This window comes from Papio anubis, chromosome 3 (assembly GCF_008728515.1).
Source record: "Papio anubis isolate 15944 chromosome 3, Panubis1.0, whole genome shotgun sequence".
In the NCBI taxonomy this organism is placed as follows: Eukaryota; Metazoa; Chordata; class Mammalia; order Primates; family Cercopithecidae; genus Papio; species Papio anubis.
Genome location: NC_044978.1, coordinates 46,568,821 through 46,591,917, shown reverse-complemented (window position 1 = coordinate 46,591,917; position 23,097 = coordinate 46,568,821). Strand labels below are relative to the sequence as shown.

The following is a 23,097-nucleotide window of genomic DNA, read 5'->3' as shown; positions in this document are numbered from 1 at the left end:
AATTAAAGGCAAAAAGCAGAATTTTACTTCTTAAGATATTCCACTTTTCTTGCTCAGTGCATTCAGCTTATTTATTAAAAACAACAACACTTGATTGTGAAATTTACATGTGTAGTTTGCAAAGACTTTACAAGATATAGAAGAGCATAACAAAGGAAATAAAAATTCTACCAACTGGTGAGAACCATGATTGAAGATACACACACCTTCCAATCTTGTTCTCTTGCACACAGAGACACAGATAGTTAAATAAAGGCCATATTGTGCATATAGTTTGTTATCCTGCTTTTAAAACTTTCATATTCTTTTGTGTGATGAAATATCCTTCTGATAAATGATTTTTAATGACTGATTAGTATCCTATCTTATGAACGTATGTTTCACTTTAAAAATTAAACAATAACTTATGCTGATCAACTCTGAGTTGGGGATGAAATACAGTGGCCTTTATTTTCTTTCATCCCTCCTGAATTTGACATAGAAGAAAAGCCAGGGAATGAGATGGCAAAATAGAAAAAAAGAGGGTTAAATATGTCTAAAAATGTATGATGGATGGCCACATTCTAGATATAATTATGATGTGTTTCTACATTGCCTATTATTTATTTTTGTGATAATTTTTGCTATATTAATATAAAATTATAGCAGCTAATGTGCATTTACCCATTTTAGAGAAAACCGAGAAATAAAGGCTTTGTTAAATAATTTGAATCACAGGTTACTCCTATTTTATGTGCCAGTAAAACCTATGGTGAAGGAGTCAGCACATTTTATTATTTTTTTTATTTTCATTTTTTTGAGACGGAGTCTGGCTCTGTCGCCCAGGCTGGAGTGCAGTGGCCGGATCTCAGCTCACTGCAAGCTCCGCTCCCGGGTTTACGCCATTCTCCTGCCTCAGCCTCCAGAGTAGCTGGGACTACAGGCGCCCGCCACCTCGCCCGGCTAGTTTTTTGTATTTTTTAGTAGAGACGGGGTTTCACCGGGTTAGCCAGGATGGTCTCGATCTCCTGACCTCGTGATTCGTCCGTCTCGGCCTCCCAAAGTGCTGGGATTACAGGCTTGAGCCACCGCACCTGGCCTGTCAGCACATTTTAAATTTAAGAGAAAAAATTTTTCGAAGAAAATTATTCTACACATAATGTATGGATTCTTAAAAGAAAACAGCTCCACAAAAGGCAAAAGATCTAACAATCTGTTGGCTTCAAATCCCATATCTCTCCATCCTTTACTCACTAGATGTTCAGCAGCATCCAATCACCAGGCCTGATCCCATTATTCAGATAGCTGCAGCTTAGTTAAAGGTGAAAGTGAGGGGACAATACAAGAAGCATGAGAGTGAGATCTCACTGGCTTAGCATGTAGTCTATCCTGCAATTGTCCTACTCTGATCTTGGGATTTCAGTAGCCCAGCAAATGGTCCTCCACTATCTTGCCATTCTCCCTGTGGCTTTTTTTTTTTTTTTTTTTTTTTTTTTTTTTTTTTTTTTTAACCTCAAAACCAGAACAACGTGTAACTTGGTTTCATTCCTGGTCAAATCACTAACCTAATTTACTACCCTTCGATCCCAATATTCCCATTATAAGAACCCTATTATGTGTTATTTAAATGTCTAGTATAGCTCGTCCCCTCCTACTTGGAAAGTCACCCAATTCTTAGGATTAATATGGACAATATCCAAATTAGTATCCATACCCTGCATAAGCACTTAGACGTCTTCTTTGAATTCTATATCTAAAGTAGTCTCTCTTTCACCCAAGTCAAGTGTCTCTCCCCCGGATATGTTCTATCCAGTGGCCTATCTTTCTGTCTACATAGAACTTAACACTATCTGAAATGATTTTATATAGAGGTTTTCAATGCCTCTCCCAATATAATTTAGATGAGCAAATGACCTGTGCTTATTAAGGCTTTCACTCTAGCTTCCAAGCCCCCATTCCTATCATAATCAACCCCAAAGCTTGTTGACATGTACAAAATGTATCTTTTATTGTATCCTGTATCTGGTCATTTGGCTTGCATTGAGTATTAGCCATCAAGGAATAAATTAATTTCAAGAACATTACTTCAGAGTGTCAAGGAAAGAACACATGGAACACATATACAAACATATGCATGCCATTCTTTCCTATGTATTTAATAGGTATTAGTATCTATTGTTTTGGATTTATAGTATATGTGATGTACATATAAAATATGAAGACATTCTCATAAGCATTCTATTGACTCTAGACATAATAAGTGGAGGTGAATAATCATCAGGAGAAAAACCTTAAAGTAGTTCATGGAAGTGTATTTTATATACTTGTCAGGATCAGTCTTCTTTATACATTTTCCACAATTGTTTCCATAAAGAAATGTCCTTAGTTTTTAAGAAATGATCCCTCTTCTTAAATGCCAACTTTATTGAAATCAAAACAATTTCATTAAACCATAAACAAACTCAGTGTTCTCTTAGGTTTTTAACTATTTCTTTCTTTGTGGGAAAAAAAAAAAAAGTATTGATACACTCAAAGAAACAAAATATGAGAAAACAGAGTTGCGGTTGTAGGGGTGAATTATTTAATTTAAATGCAGTCAACCTTTAGAAATACAGTTAACAATGGACAAGAGATACTCAGTTTTTCAGTACATGCTTATCTTGTGCTCAAGACGCTTTTAGCCAATTAGCTTGCTCAATTGACTAAGTACCTCCTACCTTACTTATTTGGATAAGTAAGGAACTTCAGCAGAGGAACTCAATAAGCAGAGGAACTTCAACAAGATATAATTATTATATAGCAGCACACAAACAAAGCGGACATAAATCCTTGATGGAAAATAACTTAAACAAAGCAAGATGTTATCTAACAAATTGGTCAGTGTGGCTGCTTTCCTAATTTAAAAAGCAAGGCCATTGAAATTCCTAAATAATTTGAATACTTTGGTTAAGAGTAGAGAATCAAATACCAAAGATTTCGTTAAAAAAATTAGATGAGGCCGGGCACGGTGGCTCAAGCCTGTAATCCCAGCACTTTGGGAGGCCGAGACAGGCGGATCACGAGGTCAGGAGATCCAGACCATTCTGGCTAACAAGGTGAAACCCCGTCTCTACTAAAAAATACAAAAAAACTAGCCGGGCGAGGTGGCGGGCGCCTGTAGTCCCAGCTACTCTGGAGGCTGAGGCAGGAGAAGGGCATAAACCCGGGAGGCGGAGCTTGCAGTGAGCTGAGATCTGGCCACTGCACTCCAGCCTGGGCGACAGAGCCAGACTCCGTCTCAAAAATAATAATAATAATAATTAGATGAAAAAGCCCTCTACCTTACTGAATTTCTTTTTCCTAGAATTTGTTCTTGTTTTACTTCTGATTAAATAAATATGCACCCCCTTAAACATGATACAAATATCTAAGAAGCTATTATTCTTTCATTAGTTGTTAGGAAATGAATAGAAGTGACTCATACAATAGGTGACATCGAAGGATTTGTGGGATTAAAAAATCTCAAAAAAAATGACAAAAATGTACAGTAAAACATACAAGTGTTTATCTGTAATATCCTTGAGAGAGTAGTTTTTAAAAAGTCTTCAAGAAATGGTGTAGTTGAAGATCTTAAGTGCTAAGGAACCTAACAGTTTGGGAACTGTGTCTTCTAGGATCAACAACACAGTTCCATGATGACTTGAAAAAACATTCATCAAGCATTTCTTGCCATTTGATAAGACAGAATTATTTGGTGTTGTTTCTTAGTATATTTTAAAAATAAATATAAAAAAAGGAAACTGAAGTTTTTTATACTGGAAGAACATTATTATGAATAAATTATTGCAGCTGCTAATCTGTTAATTCTGTGATTCAAAAACGGAAATACAAGTGATGATAGTGTTGTTACTGAAATTTACTTGGCTTTCTAAACAAACAGCATAGTTAGGTCTTTGAACAAGATAGATTCTCTTAATTGCACTAGAAGACAGGTATTTGGCTCAGGTGTGCCATTTCTTGAAGGCTGGCCACCACATTTGCCTGACAATTGCCACCCTAATTGCTTCTGCTTCTTCAGATTCCCTCTTTTTCCAGCAGGCAAACAACAAAGCTTTATTTGTGCTTGGAAATACATCAAACCACTCTAATGAAACTTCACTTTTCAGAAGTACTGTCAAAAATGTAAAAAGTGAGTTTCTTCTCTTAAAAATGAAAGATGGATAGATGTAAGCTGAAGTAGTAAGAGTGAAGAGTGCCTAGCCTTTCTTTTGCTCTTCAGCTCCATTTCCAAAAACATGTTCTTTTTATATCTGATACAATCTGAAAACTCTCTAGAGAAAGAGAGAGAGAAAAAAATAATAGCTTCATTTTTGATACTACAAAATTTTCTTGAGTTTTTCACATTTCTGCCTGTTTCTCAATACCTGGAAAAATTTAAGTCTTTAATATTTAATTTATAGCACATTTTTAGCTATATTTGTAACAAAGAATGTTCAAAAAATGAATTACATATCAACTATGGTCTCAGTAAGTTATATTTTAAAATAAAATATTTTAGCAAAAAATATAAATATAAAACATAATAAAAATGCCTGTTCCTAAAATACTTAGAAATTCCAACCACTAAAACCCAGTATAGAGTATGTATACTGGGTTTTAGTATTTCAATTTGCTCCCCAAACTTTAGAAAATATATGTTAATATGTAAAAATGTTTATACTATAATACTATATGTGGTCTCTGTATATGAAATTGAATATGTGCATGTATTAGTCTATAAAACTTAGTTTAAAATAAAATGTAAAAATACTACTGTCTTTCCGAAATAATTCAGAACCATGAAAGGAAAAAAAAGACCAGTCTATAGAGTTCATATGAACCACATTTTTACCTTAAGTACCTCTTTGTAGCTAATTTTCTAATGATATTTTTGCAGTCACACTTAATTCAAATATAAAGTAGTTTCCACTCATTAGTTAAGTAGTGGACTGGTCTCAGAATGCACACTTTTAATTCATCCTTGGACAAAGTTACAAATTTTTACATGTGACAGATATTTAGAGTTGCTTAAACAAGTCAAAGCTTGATTGAAAGTTAAATTCTCACATGTCACTGGCATGTTCACAAAAATCAATATGGAAGGGTCAGGGAATGTTCTTGAATAAGACAGAAATGGGCAAGAATCCTGGAAATGCCATAAAGAACACAAAGACAAACTATAGGTGGCCAGTCTTCAGCCCAGGTATAGAAAATTAGACAAACAGAGTTGCAGGAACGTTGGTTAGCAACAAAATGCAGTCACTATGTTAGAATAAGTGCTGGGCATGGAATGTGTGATCAGTAGATCTGGTTGAGAGGCAAAACTATCACCACTGAACCCTGTATCCTTGGGCAGCAAGTTAATTCCTATAAATTTGGAGAAAATAACACCTACCTTATAGAACAATTTTAAAAACAGAACAATGTTCATAAAAATTTGTAAAAGATGTATTGATGTAAGCAATGTACCTATACTTTGCAAAATACTACACAAATTCTTATATTTATTGATACAAATAAGATGGAATTTCTTACCAAGGATGAATTCCAACTGTGGTTCATTTGGAGTCTTCTGGATACCTATAAATAATAGATGCAAATTCAGCTTTAAAAAAAAATCAAATTATCAAGAATATGTCAATATATATTACTATGCTTCATCGTGACCAGAATGAATAAATACAATATTTGGCAGAATGAATAAACTTGGTTTATCAGGCCTATAAATAATCAGTTCTCAGGGCAGGGCATAATATTTGTTGTAGAACTAGATGTGACTTAAGATTTGATTGGTCATTTTATCTCTATGGTTATAAAGAAACCAAGAAATGTTGTTTTTGTAAGCCGTGGCAAACAGAAAACATACTTTACAACTGTGTTTCTTTTGGATGCAATGTAGACAGAAGTGGATCCTTCATAAAGAACCCCCTTACCAAAATACTCTCTTAAATGGATTTTTTCCAAGCCACTCTGACCTGCTGTAAATAGTAAATCAATAACAAAAAAGGTATCTTCAGCTAGGTTATGATGGACATTATAGTGCTGGTTGTTCTACTAATTTAGTAATAGCTCAAACCAACATTTTATAAAATGTTTCCATTCTTTCGGTCAGCAATGTTTAAAAAATATAACAAGATGGCTAAATAATTTAGGATGAACTAGGAGGGAAAGTGAGTCTGGGGACAAAGGTATGGAAATGGAACCATCTAATGGCTAGAAGGTAGAGTGATCAGATTATGGGAAGTGATATGGGTAGATGCCTGAAGACCACACACAGTGTAGAAGCTTCCTAAACAAGAGTGGATGACTGGATGTATGAATGGGATGCCATTTGTTACAACTCAAGGGTGGCCAAATAAGTAAAACTAACATGTATGGAAAAGTAAACTATTTGGCAATAAATGAAAGAATATCATACAAATCCTTTCCTTGCTTATTTTTGCTGGTGCATTCATCAGATACTATTTAAATTTACTGGCATTTGGTCACTAATACATTTTAAGAATTACCCTTTTGTATAAAAATTAACTGCTTTTTATTCACAGAGTTATTTATTTATTTACTTATTTATTTTTGCACAGTAACTGTATATTTTTTCCTTCTGCTGACATTTAGCAATTGCTTTGGTTAACAATTTTTAGATTTTTCAAGAGAGGTTAAAGTGACAATCATTAGGTAGGCTTTTGTGAACTTGAAATGTCTGAGTTTTTTTAAAAGGTCATTAACAATTAACTCTGCTTTAAACATTGACAACCAAATTTCTCAAAAATGCCTCCAACCAACACAATTTTCTAAAGATTAGCTTTATAATGTAAATTAAAAGAGAAGGTTAGGCATATATTGGCCATTGTTAAATAATTGGACTATAGGAATCTTCTGAAAAGAAAAGAAAAAGGCATAATTCATGCTGAACAATAAAACCCAAACCCTAGAATTTTAAATATAAAAGCAAACATACAATTCTTCCAATGATTTTAATTACTTGAGTAATAAAAAATGAATTTTAATGTTCACATGCAAACTTGACCAAATCTCCACTGGCTCTGTATTTGTGGCTTAGTGCTCTTTGGTATGGCAGTGACAGTCTAAATTTCCAGTGTAACCATTTTTTTCTTAATGCTTTTAACTTAACTTCCTTTTGGGTTTAAAGAGAGAATTTCTACAGTATAAAAAATATTCCCATATAAGATTATATAAATACCAATAGAAGTTATTCTTAGAAAGTATTAGTGTCTAGAAGGTATACTTAAAAAGTATTAGGCTCTTAATATATATTCAAGAGCTTTGGTCTTGTTACTTGATATTTAACCGTTTCATGGATCATCATCTATCTTACCCAAGATAAAAGATGAGAGGCATATCATACACTCACACCACCAAGGTAAATAGTGCAAAGGAAAAAATATTTAGGTAATTTCATGCCATTTGTTAGAACCGAAGTTCCTATGAATCTATGAATACATATATATACATGTATGTTTCGTCGACCCAATTTGCATCTTTAGATGCAAAAACAGGGAGGGATACACACATACTTACTTGTGAACTGACAGTCCCCGGGATCACTGGCCTGGGCTGCAGGAAGAAAGTGCTGCCCTTCTTCTGATGCCCCTTCCTCTTTAATTTCCATGATCAACCTTCACAGTTTTAAAATTTTCCAAATGTTCTTGTCCAAATGTCACTTCCAGTGATTTCTGGTTTAATGTAGATGTATCTTCACACTAAAGATCTGATATCCCACTCTGAAATTCTGTACCTAGGAAACATCAAAAGTTAAAATTTCAGTCATATTGGAGTTCAGTACAAAGCTAAAAATTAAAGGTAGGTAGAGACTGCAACTACATTCAAATAAACTTTCTTCCTGCCTACTCCACTCATACTTTCAGGACCATTCCACACAATTAATGCATCATAAAGTCTAGGTTTAATAGGTATTCTCAAGGCAATTATTACATAGTCATATGAAAGATTTCTAAAACATGACAGGTATATTATTTCTCTTCTAGTTCATTCTGAAAGATAGCAGATAGCTGTAGAGGCTGCTAAATTAGTATAAAACCTAATTTAGCAGCAAGAGCATGTAGCATCTTGTCAAGACATTACCATGTTTTGGCAAGGTGAATATTACTATCGTTCTTTCCATTAGAATTGCCCTTTATGCTCATCTCTCCATCCACCCTTGTTAGAACATTATTACTGACCACATAAAAAATAATTTGGCATCATATTCTTCTTCCAAGATGAGCCAACAGGTTGTACAGGAGAGTTTCCAACCTCATTACTATCCATGGAGTCTTTTGCTGCTCTGCTTGATAAAGGTGTAATTGTTTAATGATCATGGTATATGCTGAAAAGAATGAATCATTCTTCTAAAAAGCTAAAGCTCAAGGGGAAATGAAAGCAATGGAAAAACTGATGAAAATTAGCATGGGGAAAGAAAGACTCTCCAAGAATTTAATACCCTCTCATACAGACAGCCTCAAATACTTACAAATTCATTTTGATATTTAGCATGATATATATGACCAAGAATAAATTTTTTACAAAATCAATGTTGTTTTAAATCAAGTTACCAGCTGAATTAAAATGTTTAAAACTATTTAAATATCTGTCCAATGCCATGTAATGAGGTAGCAGTAGTCAAGTTTGGTTTGGAATATTAATAAGGTCTCAAACTTCACAAAGCAACACCCTCACTCTTTGTGGTTCTTGGTAAAGTGGTCTCATTTATAATTCAGCTCTAGTTTGAAAAAATCTGGCAGAAATTAAATTCAAAAAGTTTCTTGAATTTTTAGAAAATAGTAGAATAAAATTATGGGTAAATACATATTGGCTTCTAAGGATGCAATCAAGAATATTTCTGGGGATAGAAGGCTATTGCACCATCAATTAGACCAAATCCATCAATTTAAAAATTATGTTTTGAATTAATAATAAAGCTTGAACAACGATCATGCTTCCTAATTTTTTTTACCATTACATTTAGAAGTCTTTTCTGATAAGAACACACACACACTTCATAGCACCACGTTCTTCCAAAAACCTGTGACAAATGCTAACAGTGAGATAATATCTGTAGCAGACTGCAAGGCATGTGTGACTTGGACGTGAGTACTATATAATTTGTTAACTTCACTATATTTCTTGACCAAAGACTCAATCCACAATCCTGATCAGTCATCTTCAAATGCGAAAAGGAGGCAGTATGATGAATCCTAGCAAAATAACACCTCAGCACATTATAGGTGAATAATTAATGAAATAAATGTCTAACTCTGTGTATTGGTATATGTGCACTTGTATAATTTGAGGATGGTAGGAAAAGACTGATGTAAGATGTCTACAAAGGCTCATTAATGTGGTCCCATTTTAAGCATACTACCCATGCAAAACTAATTCGCTAAGTGAAAATAAATTCAATTTTAGAGAGAATGAAGTTAAATACACAAAACAAGAATTATGAGATAACCTCTTGATATTCGTTTATTTTCACTGACAACAAACTTAAGATTTGGTACTTGTTATCCAAGCACATACTTCAGAAGAAATTAGTCACAAAGCTCATGAAAGTAACTGCATTTTTAGCTGTTAAATAGAGCATTTACCTATGGTTATAACATACAACAGTTTATTTTCTGTGCCTACTTGTAAAATTTTTTCCACAATAATAGATTGTGGTTGTTGTATACCACAAGCATGTTTAAAAGAGATAGCTTTTAAGCATAGTTCTACTCAGGCCAGTTCTCACATCTTTTATCTTACTCAGAAGAGGTACAAGCTGAATGGTCATCGTACTCATAAAACACTCTTGGTTCTCTCACCCTCCCCCAGGGACAAAAGATGATTGGTAGTTATAGTTCAGTTATGTTTAATTGAACAATATTTCTTACTGACCACTACAATAACAGATATTTGTTAATATTTTGTACACCTCACAGTATAAACGGCAATCTGACAGACACACAAAATCATGTAAGAAGGTTATTATTAAGTAGGAAGACAAAACTAACAACACACATTGAAAAATTGGAGACATTACATAATGAGGGGGCAAATGTGATGCGCTCAACATTAGTACAGTGCTGTTCCCTCACTAGTGATAGGTAAATCAAGTAGCATCTTCGTATCAAGATAGTGTTCTGGTGGCAAATTGCAGGTACAGTAGATTGGTGTTAAGGAGAATGCCCTTAGTTGTTATGGTTCCTTTTTAATAGCATAATTCAGGGACAGTGTCGTATACCAGAGTTCTCATCAAATTTGAGATTTTTAAAAAATGGAAATAGAGATTAAAAGAAATAAGAAAGATAAAGGGATTAAAATAAAAATTACAGAAGATGAAAGGAGCAATAAGAGGTGTCAGATTTCTTAGTGATTACATGTAAAAAGTTGTAATGAGGGCAATCACTTTGCAAATATTAAATAATGCAACTTATTTACCTCACAGTCATCTACAGAGACCAAGACATGTTATTTTTTAGTCCAGTGTAGAAAATGGCAAAACTAGTTGTGCTAACAAGGTGTGCTAAACCCTCTACCTTTCCTTTAGTGAACTACAGAGGTGTGCCTGGATGGTCAAATTCCAAAATTTTTACATAATGAGCTGAAGACACTCTTGAAATCCATGAAGTTGGAATCAGAGGTAGACAAAGACAGGTAAGAGAGACCAAGTCAGGGTTCAGGGAGTGGTGCTCCTCTCTAGGACTTTAAATCCCAGAAGGGAGGAGAACTTACTGGTGGATGGCAAGTGGATGTCCTGTCTCCATTGCAAATATAGGAGGAACCATCTTTCAGGTTGTCCCTGTGGAAACATTGAACTTTCTATTGGGAGTGGAAGAGAGCCCAAAAAGCAGATGGGCAGAGGGACACGGCCTCAGTTTAAACCCAGCGTTTCCCTCTGCTCCTCTCACTCATGGATGAACCTGAGAAAAGACTACTGGCTCCCAACGTGTGGATAAAAAGGAACCTAGCACATGTTTCTTATAAAAGGGATATGGTGACCCTGCAGCAGAGGTTATAGTGTTGGCTTTCTAGGCCAAGAAGCGGATAGAGGATATGGCCAAAACTCAGTAGGTTTTCTCTGCCATCTAGAGACAAGATGAGGCCCAGTTAATCAGAAAGCATGAGAGGACAATCCATGTAACAAGGGTATCCAATATTTTGGCTTTGATGGGCCACATTGGAAGAAAAAGAATTGTCTTAGACCACACATAAAATGCACTACCAGACAGCTGATAAACTAGGGGAAAAAAACACCAAAAAAACTCATAATGTTTTAAGAAAGTTTACAAATTTGTGTTGGGCCACATTCAAAGCAATCCTGGGGCTGCAGGTTGGACAAGCTTAGGCTACAGGTTACTCCAGCCAGATGGGGAAGCAGTGACTGGGCCAGGATTGCTGTGTCTCAATGGAGGATAGCAAGTATCCACCCAGTAACAGCATGAGTCCAACGAGTTCCATTTGTCCCCTGCCACATGGTCATGTGAGACCCTTTTTCTCACACAAGTGACACTATCTTAGAAAAAGAAGCAGGGAAAAGGGGAGTTAGCATAAAGATACTAAACACAAGTGTTTTCAATAGTAGTGAATAGAAAGTTAAAAACTTTTATTCATTTACTTTTGTTTTGTTTTGTGCTCTCATTTAGTGAGTGCTTATTATGACCAAAATATGAAGAAAAAAAAGTCCTTTCAATAAGAATGAAACTTGCCATTCCTACCACAAATTTATTTTTTTTCTAGTTAAAATCACTTTTAATGAAATGTTTAAAAAATCCCTACATAGTTCTCCCTTTAAGATAAAAAAAAAAAAGTACAGGAATTTATTGGGGGACAGGGGAGGGGGGCCAAGATGGCCAACTAGAAGTAGTGGTGATCAGAGGCTTTCATCTAAAAGAAGCAAAAGAGCATATAAATCCTGCACCAGCCACCAAAGTATCCAGTTCTGTCATCGGGACTGATAGGCGGCTGGCATGACCCAGAGAGAAAAAGGAAGAGCAGTGTGGTGTGGCTGCCTACCTGAGAGCCACACAGGGCAGGGGAGCCCCCACACCCAGACAAGGGAGGCAGGAAGTAAGTGTGCTACCCAGCCTGGGGAACCTTGATTTTTCCAAGGAACTGTGCAACCCATAGATCGGGAAGATCCCACTCATGAACCCATGCCACCAGGGCCTAGGGTCCCAACCACAGAGCCACGCAGATTCTCAACAGCCACTTGACTGGAATCTGCTTAAGTCTGCCAAGTTTGTGGGGGGAGGGGCGGCATCACCACCGCTGCTGTTGCTTGCTGTCTAAGCCTTATGAGTTCCTTGGGGGAGGGGCAGCAGCCAACATTGCAGCTGCTAGCTACCTAATACACTAAGCTCCCAGTGGGGAAGGGCGGCAGCCATCACTAAAGCTCCAGGCCACACTTTTCCCCTGCTGAAGCCAGGGAGGCTGGATGACTGGGTCCCAAGAGGTATCCCCACAGCCCAGCCACCAGCTATGGCAGACTACGGCCAGACTGCCTCTTTAAGCCAGACACTGACCCATCCCTCCTCACTGGGCGAGGCCTCCCTACACTCCAGTCAGGGGCTCAGGGACAGAACTCTGATCTCCCTGAGCCTGAGCCCCTAGAGAAAGGGGTGGCCATAGTCTCTGTGAACCAGACTTAGTCTTTCCTTCTGCTAGCTCTGAGGAATCCAGGCAGCCCAGAAGAGCAGGTTTCCCTCCAGTGCAGCACATCCCCTCCACCACAGGACAGCGAAAGTGCTTTGTCAAATGGATCCTGCTTCCCATGCCACCCAACTGGGTGAGACCCCCCACAGGGGTCATCAGACATCCTATATGGGAGCATTCCTACTGGCATCAGATCAGTGCCTCTTGAGGTCAGAGATCCCAGAGGAAGGAGCAGGTACCCATCTTTTCTGTTCTCCAGCCTCCTCGAGTGACATCTCCAGGTGCAGGAGCAAACCAGATGAATAGGGCCTGAAGTGAACCTCCAGCAAACCACAGCAGCCCTACAGAAGAGGGAGCTGATTGGTGAAAAACAAACAAAGCAACAACAGCAGCATCAACAAAAATGTCCCCACCAAAACCTCATCCAAGGGTCAGCAGCCTCAAAGATTGAAACTAGACAAACTCATGAAGATGAGAAAGAATCAATTAAAAAAAAAAAAAAGATGAAAACCCCAAAGGTCAGAGTGCCTCTTCTCCTCCAAATGATAGCAGCACATCTCCAACAAGGGCACAGAACTGCATGGAGGATGAGATGGATAAATTGACAGAAGTAGGCGTCAGAAGGTGAGTAACAACAAATTTCACTGAGGTAAAGGAGAATGTTCTCCCAAGACAAAGAAGCTAAGAACCATGATAGAATGTTCACAGGAGCTGCGAACTAGAATAAACAGTTTAGAGAGGAACATAAATGACCTGATGGAGCTGAAAAACACAGCACAAGAACTTTGTGAAGTATACACAAGTATCAATAGCCAAATAAATCAAGCAGAATAATTTCAGAGATTGAAGACTATCTTGGTGAAATAAGACAGGCAGACAAGACTAGAGAAAAAAACAATGAAAAGGAACCAACACAACCTTCGAGAAATATGGAATAAAATTTTCAAGAAATAGGAGACTATGTAAAAAGACTGAACCTACAACTGATGAGAGTACTTGAAAGAGGGAGAATGGAACTAAGCTGGAAAACACACTTCAGGATATTATCCAGAAGAACTTCCCCAACCTAGCAAGACAGGCCAACATTCAAATTTAAGAAATACAAAGAAACCTACTAAGATACTCCATTAGAAGATCATCCCCAAGATACATAATCACCAGATTCTCCAAGGTCGAAATGAAGGAAAAATTATTAAGGGCAGCCAGAAAGAAAGGGCAGGTCACCTACAAAAGGAAGCCCACCAGACTAACAGCGGACCTCTCAGAAGAAACCCTACAAGCCAGAAGAGACTGGGGGCCAATATTCTTAAAGAAAAGAATTTTCAACCCAGAATTTCATATTCTAATTTCATATTCATGTGGCTTATGAAGCCAAACTAAGCTTTGTAAGCAAAGGACAAATAAAATCCTTTTCAGACAAGCAAATGATGAGGGAATTTGTCACTACCATGACTGCCTTACAAGGGCTCCTGAAGGAAGCACTAAATATTGGAAGGAAAAACCAGTACCAGCCACTGCAACAACATACCAAAATATAAAGACCAATGACACTATGAAGAAATTACATCAACTAGTGTGGAAAATAACCAGCCAGTTTCATAATGACAGGATCAGATTTATACATAACAACATCCACCTTAAATGTAAATAGGCTAAATGTCCTTATTAAAAGACACAGACTGGCAAATTGGATAAAAGGTCAAGACCCATTGCTGTGCTGTATTCAGGAGACCTATCTCATGTTCAAAGACACACTTAGGCTCAAAATAAAGGGATAGAGGAAAATTTACCAAGAAAATGGAATGTGGAAAAAAGCAGGAGTTGCAATCCTAGTCTCTGACAAAACAGACTTCAAACCGCCACAGATCAAAAAAGACAAAGAAGGGCATTACATAATAATAATTCATTCAACAAGAAGAGCAATTTAACAAGAAGAGCTAACTATCCTAAAAATATATGCACCCAATACAGTAGGACCCAGATTCATAAAACAAGTTCTTAGAGAGCTACAAAGAGACTTATGCTCCCACACAATAATAGTGGAAGACTTTAACACGCCACTGTCAATATTAGACAGATCAGTAAGACAGAAAATTAACAAGGATATTTAGGACTTTAACTCAGCTCTGGATCAAGTGGACCTAAGTTACTCTCCATCCCAAAATAACAGAATATACATTCTTCTTACTGCTACATGGCACTTACTGTAAAATCGATCACATAATTGGAAGTAAAACACTCCTCAGCAAATGCAAAAGAACTGAAATCATAACAGTCTCTCAGATCACAGTGCAATCAAATTGGAACTCAAAATTAAGAAACTCACTAAAAACCACAAACTACGTGGAAATTGAATAAAATTGAACAACCTGCTCCTTAATGACTCCTGGGTAAATAATCAAATTAAGGCAGAAATCAAGAAGTTCTTTGAAACAAATGAGAACAAAGAGACAATGTACCAGAATCTCTGGGATGCAGTTAAAGCAGTGTTAATAAGGAAATTTATAGCACCAAATGCCCACATCAGAAAGCTAGAAAGATCTCAAATCACCACCCTAACATCACAAAAAAGAAATAGAAAAGCAAGAACAAACAAATCTAAAAACTAGCAGAAGATAAGAAATAACTAAGATCAGAGAAGAACTGAAGGAAAAAGAAACATGAAAAACCCTTCAAAAAATCAATGAATCCAGGAGCTGTGTTTTTGAAAAAAAAAATCAATAAAATAGATAGACAGCTAGCTAGACAAATAGAGAAGAAACAAGTAGACACAGTAAAAAAAAATGATAAAGGGGATATCACCATTGATCCCACAGAAATACAAACTACCATCAGAGAATACTATAAACACCTCTACCAGATAAACTAGAAAATCTGGAAGAAATGGATAAATTTCTGGACACATACACCCTCCTAAAGACTAAACTAGGAAGAAGTCGAATCCCTAAATAGACCAATAACAAGTTCTGAAATTGAGGCAGTAATAAATAGCCTAGTAACCAAAACAAACCCAGGATCAGGCGGATTCACAGCTGAATTCTACCAGAGATACAAAGAGGAGCTGGTACCATTCCTTCTGAAGCTATTTTAAACAATTGAAAAAAGAAGGATCTCTTCAAGGAGAACTATAAACCGCTGCTCAAGGAAATACAAGTGGACACAAACAAATGGAAAAAGTTCCATGCTCATGGCTAGGAAGAATCAATATTGTGAAAATGGCCATACTGCACAACGTAATTTTTAGATTCAATTCTATTCCCATCAAACTACCACGGACATCTTCACAGAATTAGAAAAAAAAAAAAAAAAAAAACTACCTTAAAATTCATATGGAACCAAAAGAGCCTGTGTAACAAATATAATCCTAAGCAAAAGAAATAGTTGGAGGCATCACGCTACCTGATTTCAAACTATAGTACAAGGCTATAGTAACAAAAACAGCACAGTACTGGTATCAAAACCGACGTATAGACCAATGGAATAGAATAGAGACCTCAGAAATAAGACCACACATCTACAAACATCTCATCTTTGACGACCCTGACAAAAACAAGAAATGGGGAAAAGATTCCCTATTTAATAAATGGTGCTGGAAAAACTGGCTAGCCATATGCAGAAAACTGAAACTGGACCCCTTCCTTACACCTTATATAAAAGTTAACTCAAGATGGTTTAAAGGGTTAAATGTAAAACCCAAAACCATAAGAACCCTAGAAGGAAACCTAGGAAATACCATTCAGGACATAGGCATGGGCAAAGATTTTATGATGAAATTGCCAAAACAACTGCAACAAAAGCTAAAATTGACAAATAAAATCTAATTAAACTAAAGAGCTTCTGCACAGCAAAACAACAACAACAGCAAAAAACTATCATCAGACAGAATAGGCAACCTACAGAATGGGAGAAAATGTTTGTAGTCTACCCATCTGACAAAGGCCTAATTTTCAGAATTTACAAGGAACTTAAACAAATTTACAAGAAATAAACAACCCCATCAAGACATTAAATGCCTTATACATGTAAAGATGTTTGGTAGCCTAAACAATTATTTATAAATTTCCTGTGAATAAATCACAGACATAAAATCTATAGATGAGCTAAACCTTTAGGGAATGCACACTGTGGGGCCATGGGGTGCACCACTCACATGTCCCATCAAGAGACCTGCTGTGAGAAATATGTGTGGCTGAGTCTTGAGCCTCCATGTCTGCAGAGTACTCCAAGGTCCTCAGGGAGGCTATGTGCTTCCTAGATTGTTCCCAGTGCCTACCCATGGCAGAAGTATTATAGTCAGGCCTTTTCTGCCTGAGGCAGGATTTTGCTAACAAGCAATCTTTGCTCTGGGGCTCCCCATCAGCTTGGTCAAGATTTCTTAAAGCTGTAGTATAGTCTGAGGTTCTTCCTGTGTAATTCCCCTCCTTCCCTCTCTGTGCAGAAGTATCATACAGGTGTATTACAGTCTGAAGATTCTCCTTCCCTGCTCTCTCACCTTTATCCTTCTCAAGTGTCTTCCCAATAAATCTTTTGCACTTCTCATTTCATCTTGGCATCTGTTTCTAGAAGACCCAAACTGACACAAACACTTAGTAAACACTACTATGGGAATACGTTCCCTCTTTCATGGCTTCTTTCACATTTTATTAATTTATGTATCTATCTATATGTGTGATGTGTGTGCGTTTATTTGGGCTGATTCTTGACAGAACAGAAATTCTCAGACATGAACAAAATAATGCACAAACGCAAGAGTTTAACCAATTTTTCCTCCTATGAAGCAGCATACAAATAAGAATCTCTCTTGTTGGTATTCTCTACTGGCTTCTAGCCAAGATTTAAAACTCTCTCTGAGCCAATTATGGAGTTGAGTTGATGACAACCTCTGATATCAAATATACAGAAGAAATGGGTCACATTACACCCAATGGCTTTCTACATCCCATTCTATCATCCTCAAATGCATCCCTAATTGACATACCTTCAAATTCTATGGGCCAGGTTTAAGTGCCACCTCATCCATGATGACTTCTCTTTCTTCAGCTGAAAGCAATATCATGCTCTCCTAAGTTCCCCTAATAACTTATCTTACATAATTTATTACTGCTTATTTTCTACTTTATATATATATAAAATATACATTTTTTCCTCTGCATTTTTATAAAATAACTCTGTCAGAATGTAAATTTGTTTTTCTTTATTTCCCCATAGCAACAATATTGATTCCAATAAACACTAGATAAATCTATTCATCCATTTATTGTATAAACAAACATTTATTAAGAAGTCACCATGTGCAAGGCACTGAACATACAGAAATAAATAGCTTAGGATTGGTCTTTAAAAGAATTCAGTCTTAGTGGGAGGAAATCAAGTGAATAGTTACAATGGAATGTGATAACTGCCATGAAAGGGATATTATCAGAGTATAGGGCAGAAGGAAAGAGCACCAAATAAGGGCTCAAATAAATCAAAGATGACTGCATGGAAGAGGCTCCAGGAAATGAACTAGGCAAAGGTGAGAGTACTGGCAATTCCAGGCCAATGAAGCAGCAGGAATGAAAGATGTGGGAAAATAAGAATATGACAAGTCAGAGAACTGCAAATAGTTCAGTTTGGCTAAATACAAGATGTTGGTTTTGCTAATATCTTTTATCCTGTCAACGAAATTTTTTCATATGAAATATAATGGCTTATATGTAAAACAGATAAAAGCAGAGCTGCTCTGCTTGGGGTGGGTTGGGAAATACAAGTCCTATTAACCCCTGACCGTTATTCACTCCTTGCCCTCACTTTTTCTCTCACGGAGCTTTATAAATACCTTCTTAGAACTCAACTTGAAAACTTTGAGTACCCTTCTTTTTAAAATAAATACATTTTATTGAGTATATTTAAGATATGCACATAACGTTATAAGATACACATATATGACAAAATAGTTACTTTGGTGTAACAAGTTAACATATTCATCATCTTATACAGTTACCTATTTTGGCCCCTATGGCAAGAGCAGCTATAATCTATTCATTTAGCAAAAAAACTGAATAAAATACTATTATTAACTACAGTCCTCATATTGTCCATTAGATTTGTGTGTGTATGGTGGTGGTTATTCCTTATATGAAATGAGAATTGCTTCCGGAGAAAAACTAGCAAGATAAGCAGAGATCAGAGAAAAAGCTTGAAGGCCAGACTAGAGAGAATAAGCTTAATTATGAGAGCAGAAAGAAGCCACATTAGATAAACTTAAGCAAGAGAGTGACATGATCATACATGAATTTTAGAAAGCCCACTAGAGTGTCAAAGTAAAGACTGTACTGAAAGGTAGTAGCTTGATAAGAAAATCAACCTATTCAGAGGTTATTTTAATATTCAAGGAAAATAAAATAATAATGAGGGTTAAGCCAAGAGAGAAGTAAATGATTAGAGAACAGAATCTAGATTCTAAGTTATTAAATAGAATTACCTGATGTTGGTGATAGAATTAGATGTGATATTAGAGTTGAATTCATGCAAAAGAGAAAGATCATGCTACCTAGTAAATTACATATCACTAACCTATCAGGAGAGAATAAAATAAAAGGAATTTTAGTCAAGGATAATTAATTTAGTTTTACTCATGTTGTTTCTGAGGTGCCTTAAAATAGAAACACATATGGGTCTAAATTTTCTGGAGAAATATTAAGGCTAGAGAAGTATCTTTGGTGAAGTGTATTTGGCTAATGGTTAAAACCAAAGAATTCATGAAGTCACCGAAAAAAATGCATATAGTGAGAAGAAGAGAGGGCTGAGAAATCAACCTTAAGGTGCAAAAATAATTTAAGGGGACAAGAAAAGAATTTAGTGGGAAAAGGCATGGTCAGTGACAGGAGGAGCAGCAGGTAGGAACAACAGAGGGAACAGTGTTATCACTCCACTTAGCTGATATTTCTCAAGCAGATAAGGCCACTGAGTTAAGATATAACATTTTTTTTCTTAATAATTGGGACACGTGAGCACATTTAAATGCTGAAGTAACATGGCCAGAAAAGAGAGAGAGAGAGAAAAAATAATTGAACATTAAGGAGATACAAGCAAGGCAATATCCAGTTGGTACAATCCACTATAATTAAAGAAAGGACGGTGAGTAGAAAATGAAGCATGATCTGAAATTGATGATGCTCTTACCAATGGCTTCATTTTTTTTTTCTTAAATAAAAAAGAATATTTATGAACTCAATGTAGGAAAAGATTTTTCAACCAAACTTCAAAAGCATACACCATAAAGAAAAACATGGGCTGGGCACTGTGGCTCACACCTGTAATCCCAGCACTTTGGGAGGCTGAGGTTGGTGGATCATGAGGTCAGGAGTTCAAGACCAGCCTGGCCAACGTGGTGAAAAGCTGTCTCTACTAAAAAATACAAAAATTAGCTGGACATGATGGCATGTGCCTATAATCCTAGCTATATGGGTGGCTGAGGCAGGAGAATTGCTTGAACCCAGGAGGCGGTGAGCCAAGATTGTGCCACTGCACTCCAGCCTGGGCAACAGAGCAAGACTCCATCTCAAAAAAAAAAAAAAAAAAAAAAAAAAAGAGATGAATAAATCTGACTACTTTAAAACTAAAATGTTCTGTGGGCAAAAGATACCATAAAAAGTGAGAAAACAAACCACAGACTAGGAAAATGTGTTTGTAACATAGAAGGTTCCAGTTTCCATTTAGGATGTACAAAGATATAAAGAATGACTCCAACCCTAACTTCAAGAAAAACTTAAATGATGCACGAAATCATAAGTTTTCCTTAACTAGTAAAACAGATGAGGTCTCAGGGCAACCAACTAGTTGGATATCTAAGGAAATTTACATGTCTCCGTGGAGCAGAGCATGGTAGGAAGAGATGTCAGGCTTTAAATTAGTGTGTTCTCACACTGCTAATAAAGACATACCTGAGACTGGGTAATTTATATAGAAAAGAGGTTTAATGGACTCACAGTTCCACATGGCTGGAGAGGCTTCACACAATCATGATAGAAGGCAAAGGAGAAACAAAGGCACATCTTACATGGCAGCAGGCAAGAGAGAGCTTATGCAGGGGAACTCCCATTTATAAAACCATCAGATCTCATGAGACTTATTCACTACCATGAGAACAGTATGGGGGAAACTGATCCCATGATTCAATTATCTCCACCTGGCTCTGCCCTTGACACATGGGGATCATTACAATTCAAGGTAAGATTTGGGTGGGGACACAACCAAACCACATCAGACCTCAAAAAAGCTGGTAATAAGAATTCAGTCAAAATACATAATGTCATCTGTGGGCTAGCATGAGAATATAACACTCCTGAGAATCTTTACTCAAGAGTATTCTGCACTAAAAGGTCTTCTTTATGGACCTCACCCAAATGCTCATGAGAATGACTGGAAGCAGAGTAGGTGCCTGGAGAAAGTGTCCCTTTGAGGTACATGCCTGCTGAAGGGCAGCAGCAGTCATTGCAAGAAATGTACAAAGACCCACTTGGATCCTCTTTCCTACAGAACAAAAATGGCAGACCCTGTTGACCGTAGGTGAAGACTCATTGAAATTAGCAAGGGAGGAGCAGTAAATCTTCCTGGGATGAGACCATTAGAGGTCCCCTGATCCTTTATTACTATAGAGTGATCGGATCACTGAGAAAGTCCCACCCCAAGACCCAAGAACATAGGGCTTGTCTACAACCAAGCATGAAAGATGAGGACAGAGAATGCCTCTGCCCCCACCACCAGGAAACAAGTGACAGAAGGCTACCTCCCACCAGAGGGGGCATGCGAGCACAAATAATGAACTTCTCTTAGGTAGAAACTTCCAAGAAAGCTTAAAGTAGAGAGGGGAGAGTGGAGAGCAGTCTCCAGCCATCCAAACTGCACTCTAGGCACAATTTAATATTAAAGTAGAATAAAGAGAGGAGGAAGAAGAGAATAAGATAAAGGAGAGGGAGAAAGAAGAGGAAGAAAAGGAAAAATGGGGCAGAAGAGGAGAAGGATGAAAAAGTGTCAAAAACAAAAGCAAAAAATAATATGTACATATATACCAAGAGACCCAGACTCAGATATTACCCAGGTATTAGAACTAACAGAAAGGGAATATGCTAAAACCTCTAGTGGAAAAAGTGGACAAGTTGCATGACCAGATAGGGAATTTTAGCAGAGATAGAAGCTATAAGAAAGAACAAAACTAAAATGTTAGAAATGTAAATAAAATATAATAACAGAGATAAAGAATGCCTTTGACAGGCTCACCAGTAGGTTTGACACAGGCAAGAAAATAATCAGTGAACTTGAAGGTAGGCTAATAGAAATTATCCAGACTTACACATTTGAGTTCCTTGTAGATTCTTGATATTAGACCTTTGTCAAATGGATAGATTGCAAAAATTTTCTCATTCTGTAGGTTGCCAACAAACAACCCCATCAAAAAGTGTGGGCATAGGATATGAACAGACACTTCTCAAAAGAAGACATTTATGTGGCCAACAAACATATGAAAAAAAACCTTATCATCACTGGTCATTAGAGAAATTCAAATCAAAACAACAATGAGATACCATTTCACACCAGTTAGAATGTTGATCATTAAAAAGTCAGGAAACAACAGATGCTGGAGAGGGTAAGGAAAAATAGGAACACTTATACCATTAGTGGGAGTGTAAATTAGTTCGACCATTGTGGAAGACAGTGTGGTGATTCCTCAAGGATCTAGAACCAGAAATACCATTTAACCCAACAATCCCATTACTGGGTATATACCCAAAGGATTATAAATTATTCTACTGCAAAGACACATGCACATGTATGTTTACTGCAGTACTATTCACAATAGCAAAGACTTGGATCCAACCCAAATGTCCATCAATGATAGACTGGATAAAGAAAATGTGGCACATATACACCATGGAACACTATGCGGCCACAAAAAAGAATGAGTTTATGTCCTTTGCAGGAATATGGATGAAGCTGGAAGCCATCATTCTCAGCAAACACACACAGTAACAAAAAACCAAACATCATATGTTCTTGTTCATAAGTGGGAGTTGAACAATGAGAACACATGGACACAGGGAGTGGAACATCACACACCAGGGCCTGTCAGGGGGCGGAGGGCAAGGGGAGGGAGAACATTAGGCAAATACCTAATGCATGCGAGGCTTAACACCTGGATGACGGGTTGATGGGTGTAGCAAACCACCATGGCACATGTACACTTATGTAACAAACCTGCACATTCTGCACATGTATCCCAGAACTTAAATTATAATTAAAAAAAAGAAAAAAAAAAGATATTATCCAGATTTAAACACAAAGAGTGAAAAAGCACGATAAGCAAAAAAGCATAAAAGAGTATCCACAGTAGACTGTGGCAATTAAAGCAGTCTAGTACATATGTTATTTGAATCTTAGAAGAAAAAATAGAAAAGAGTAATTATTTGA

At 36.8% G+C, this 23,097-nt stretch overlaps 1 protein-coding gene across 8 annotated transcripts in view; it reads right to left on the bottom strand.

Annotated features, from left to right (window-relative positions):
• INPP4B (inositol polyphosphate-4-phosphatase type II B) overlaps positions 1-23,097 on the bottom strand; it is an 814,614-nt gene that overhangs the window by 386,738 nt on the left and 404,779 nt on the right. For all 8 annotated transcript variants that reach the window (XM_017959077.3, XM_017959071.3, XM_017959072.3 and 5 more), the window contains 2 exons: positions 7,537-7,753; positions 5,533-5,577 (listed from right to left, as the gene is read on the bottom strand). In XM_017959077.3, the coding sequence (XP_017814566.1) occupies positions 5,533-5,577; positions 7,537-7,627 (136 nt within the window). In that variant the 5' untranslated portion in view covers positions 7,628-7,753. The remainder of the gene's footprint in view (positions 1-5,532; positions 5,578-7,536; positions 7,754-23,097) is intronic.